Source organism: Camelina sativa, chromosome 3 (assembly GCF_000633955.1).
Source record: "Camelina sativa cultivar DH55 chromosome 3, Cs, whole genome shotgun sequence".
NCBI lineage: Eukaryota > Viridiplantae > Streptophyta > Magnoliopsida > Brassicales > Brassicaceae > Camelina > Camelina sativa.
Window position 1 is genome coordinate 22,027,084 of NC_025687.1, and position 3,479 is coordinate 22,030,562.

At 38.1% G+C, this 3,479-nt stretch overlaps 1 protein-coding gene across 1 annotated transcript in view; it reads right to left on the reverse strand.

Annotated features, from left to right (window-relative positions):
- LOC104777704 (filament-like plant protein 6) overlaps positions 1-3,088 on the reverse strand; it is a 5,792-nt gene extending 2,704 nt beyond the window's left edge. Inside the window, exons 1-4 of the mRNA XM_019243878.1 lie at positions 2,741-3,088; positions 2,128-2,235; positions 1,723-2,047; positions 220-1,625 (exon numbers count right to left, since the gene is read on the reverse strand). Of these exons, the coding sequence (XP_019099423.1) occupies positions 220-1,625; positions 1,723-2,047; positions 2,128-2,229 (1,833 nt within the window). The 5' untranslated portion in view covers positions 2,230-2,235; positions 2,741-3,088. The remainder of the gene's footprint in view (positions 1-219; positions 1,626-1,722; positions 2,048-2,127; positions 2,236-2,740) is intronic.

A 3,479-nucleotide genomic window follows, 5' to 3' on the forward strand; every position in this document is an offset into this window, starting at 1 on the left:
ATCATTTCCTTCAATGGCTGTGTCCTGATGACCTGCCCTGACCTCATTTCTAAGCAACAAAACAAAATCATGAATCCGAGACACTGCAATTTTCAAATCTTGGTGAATAATACTCTGCAGCTTTTGTTCAGCCAAATGACAATCTTCAACCAGATTTTGTTCTGGACATAAATCTGACACTTCTTCAGGATGAACCTGCACCTCAGAAGGCTTTTCCTGGTCCATACAAGCATTCACATCTTGCAAAATGCAATTTATATCCGCAACTATCTTTTGGAGGTCAGCATCAGTAGATACAGATTCAACTACCTTTGATAACCTCGATCTAAATTCCATCACTGCCGCCGGACTACCTCTATCGGACTCCTCAAGTTCGGTATGAGCGTCAAGAGTCACCTGTTCTGGCTTTTGATCAACTGAACAATCCTTGGAATCCATACTACCATTACTGCTAGGTTGATTTGGCAAACAAGCTAATTTCTCCATTTCAAGAAAATCATCCATAAGCTCTACATGACTACTAACACTTTCAACCCTCTCCAAAGCCGCCATCTCCTTCTCCTTCTTTGTCTGTAATGATGGATTTGTCGACAAAGATCCACTGCAGCTACCAGAATCGTCATTCCCATCTTCAGAAACAGAGATTGAGCTTGATGGATTGCTCGTATTCAGATTTGGACACACTTCAAGTGAGGACTTCTGAGAGTTATTTTGCTGCAGTTGAGCTTCTAAGGTCTGAAGCTTACTAGTGCTCTGAGCACAAAGATCCCGTGACTCCAACAACTCACTGTTCCGCTTTGCCAAGGCTTCTTTCAGCATCTTCGTCTCTTCTTCCATCGCAAGTAAACGTTCTGTTAGAAATTCATTTTCCTTTTGGAATTTCTGTGAACTGTCGAGAGAAAATTCAGACCCTGTTGATGAGTATCCCCCCGGTGACTTGCATGGACTAGAAACCTTCACGGGAGACCTCTTTTGCCTGGCATCACCACTATCCCTGCCTAAGTTCTCAACCTCAAGCTTCATTTGAGCAAGTGCAGCTGGGCCTGGCAACTTCTTTCTCACAAGACTTCTCAGTCTCTGGCATTCTCCTTCCAACTTTGCTATTTTCTTTACCCCTTCCAAGTGTTGCTTGTTGGCAGATTCTGCAGATCTAATACACATGTTCTTTTCTTCATTACGTATCTCCAGCTCTTTAGAAACTACATGGACTTCGTACTTGAGAGATTTTATTTCTCTTTCGCACATTTCTAGATTGCTCTTCAGGGTCTCTATTTCAGCATCAGCTCGTGACTTCTCCTCACTGATTTTAACTAGCATGTTGGACCGCTCCTGTAAAGTTCTCGATAAGGCATCACTATCCGCTGCAGACCTTAGCAGCTCCTGTTCATAGTCACACATCCTCTTTTCAAACTCCATTGTTATTTTTTCAATCTGCTTGGTCTTGCTTAAAGCAACATCATGCAGTTTCACTTCATGGTCTTTCTTCAAGTTCCGTATCTGTCTCATACACTCTTTCAACGCTCCATCTAAATGTGCTGCACGGTCTTCAGCTGTAAGTTTCGAGAGAGTAACAGTCTCCAGTGTATTTTTCAATGTCAAAGCTTCCGCATCAGCTTTTTCCCAACCTGAAGCAACAACAAAAAGCTATAACACTTTACTCTAGATTGCAACATAAACATTCACTGGTAGTAAGATTAAAAAAAGAAGAAGTTAGTAATATACCTGAGACGGCATCTTCAGCAACCTTGGAGTGTTGCTTTACTAAGGCCTCCTTTGTAGTTATTTCCTCATTAGCAGCAGAGAGCTTTTCATTCAAATCCTCGACATCTTCGTTCAGTCTCTGCACCTGTTCTTCACACTCATGAACCTTCTCATCATACGCATCAATCTGTTCTTCGAAATCCTTAACCCGCTCCTCGTAAGTCTCAACTTGTTTCTCATAAGATTTAATCTGAACATCGTATGTCTTTACTTGTTCTTCCAAACCAGTGAAATGTGTATACTGCTCCACAGAAATCTGAACATACTTTGGCTTCTTAACTGATTCCTGTTCCCAAAAACAAACAAAACCAAAACCATTGCATCAAATTGATTAAAGCCTAACTCAGAACAAGCAAAATCACATACCTTTTCAATCTGAGAATGAGAAGCATCAGCTGAAGCAGAATCAATCACTAAGATTGATTTATCAGACCCCTTTTTCTTCCACGGCCAGCTTCGTCGGTCCATCGCAGTCTATATAAGTTTATTCACAATAAATAGTGTTAAAAACATTGCCATTAACAAAGCAGAGTGAGCTAAATAGTCTTCAAAACTAAACTTAATACTTATAGGACCAAAAACACGAAGTCAATGTATCGGATTGAAGCGAATCAGATCGGGTAAATCTGATAATGATTGTTAAGTGAGATTTAATAAGAAGAAGGTAAAAGAGAGAAAGTAACATGATGAAATTGTTTTCTTTTTTTTTTTTTGCAGAATGAGGAAAAAAAAGATAAGGTAATCTGAGAAGGCTGCATCGTTCTAAAAAGCAGGTTACTAAATTAGGAAAAACAACAAGGTAAAATGAACTTGCCGACACACTAAATCGAAGACAAAATAGAAGAAAAAAAGAATTAGTAATGAACTCTACAAAAACATCAGTAACCACTGTAATCGAGTTTTGAAATTAAGTCAAGAACACACACAAACACAGAGACGACACCATGACAGAACAGAACAAGAGAATAAAAAAGCTTACATCGGAGAAATGTAGGTTGTGGAAACGAAATCTGGAAGTGGAAAACGAAGCTTTTCTCAGTTGTTTTCGTTAAGTTTAGAAGTGTTTGGACATGCGATTGTTGTCGGTAATGGAGATCTGGAATCGAGTTTTATTATTATTACTAAGAAGGTGTTTGGATTTGGAAACTGTTGTTGGGAGTAATCGGAACCCTACGGTTTGGTTTCACGGTGGTTGTAGTGAGAAAAAAAAAAAAAGGCGATGAGGTCAGTGGTGGCTGAGCTGAGAAAGAAAAGGAAAAAATGGTGTTTTATTTGTTTTATTTGTTTAAACAGAGAGAGAGAGAGAGAGAGAGAGAGAGAGAGAGAGAGTCAGTCTCTTCGTTAAATGTGTCAACAATTTTAAAGAACGTTGCTGCAGCATAAAGCTCCAAAAGAAAAGCATCTTCTTTCTTCTTTCTTCTTTCTTCTCTTCTTCTTATTTATTTTTTAAAATGTCAATAATAAAGCATTTTCTTCATTTTGCTTTTAAATATAGAGGAAAAATAAATGAATAATATTAGTAATAAATTGACATAAATAAATAAATTTGTTTATCTGGTAATAATAACTATGACAATAACTATGACATTCAACTCCAAAGGAAAAAAAAAAAAAGAGTCTTTGGCATTTGGTTAACTGACTTATAAGGTCTACTCTAACATGTGTTGGAAGATTTGCTGAATTTTAGCTGAAAACAAGAATAAAAGTAACGTAATCCT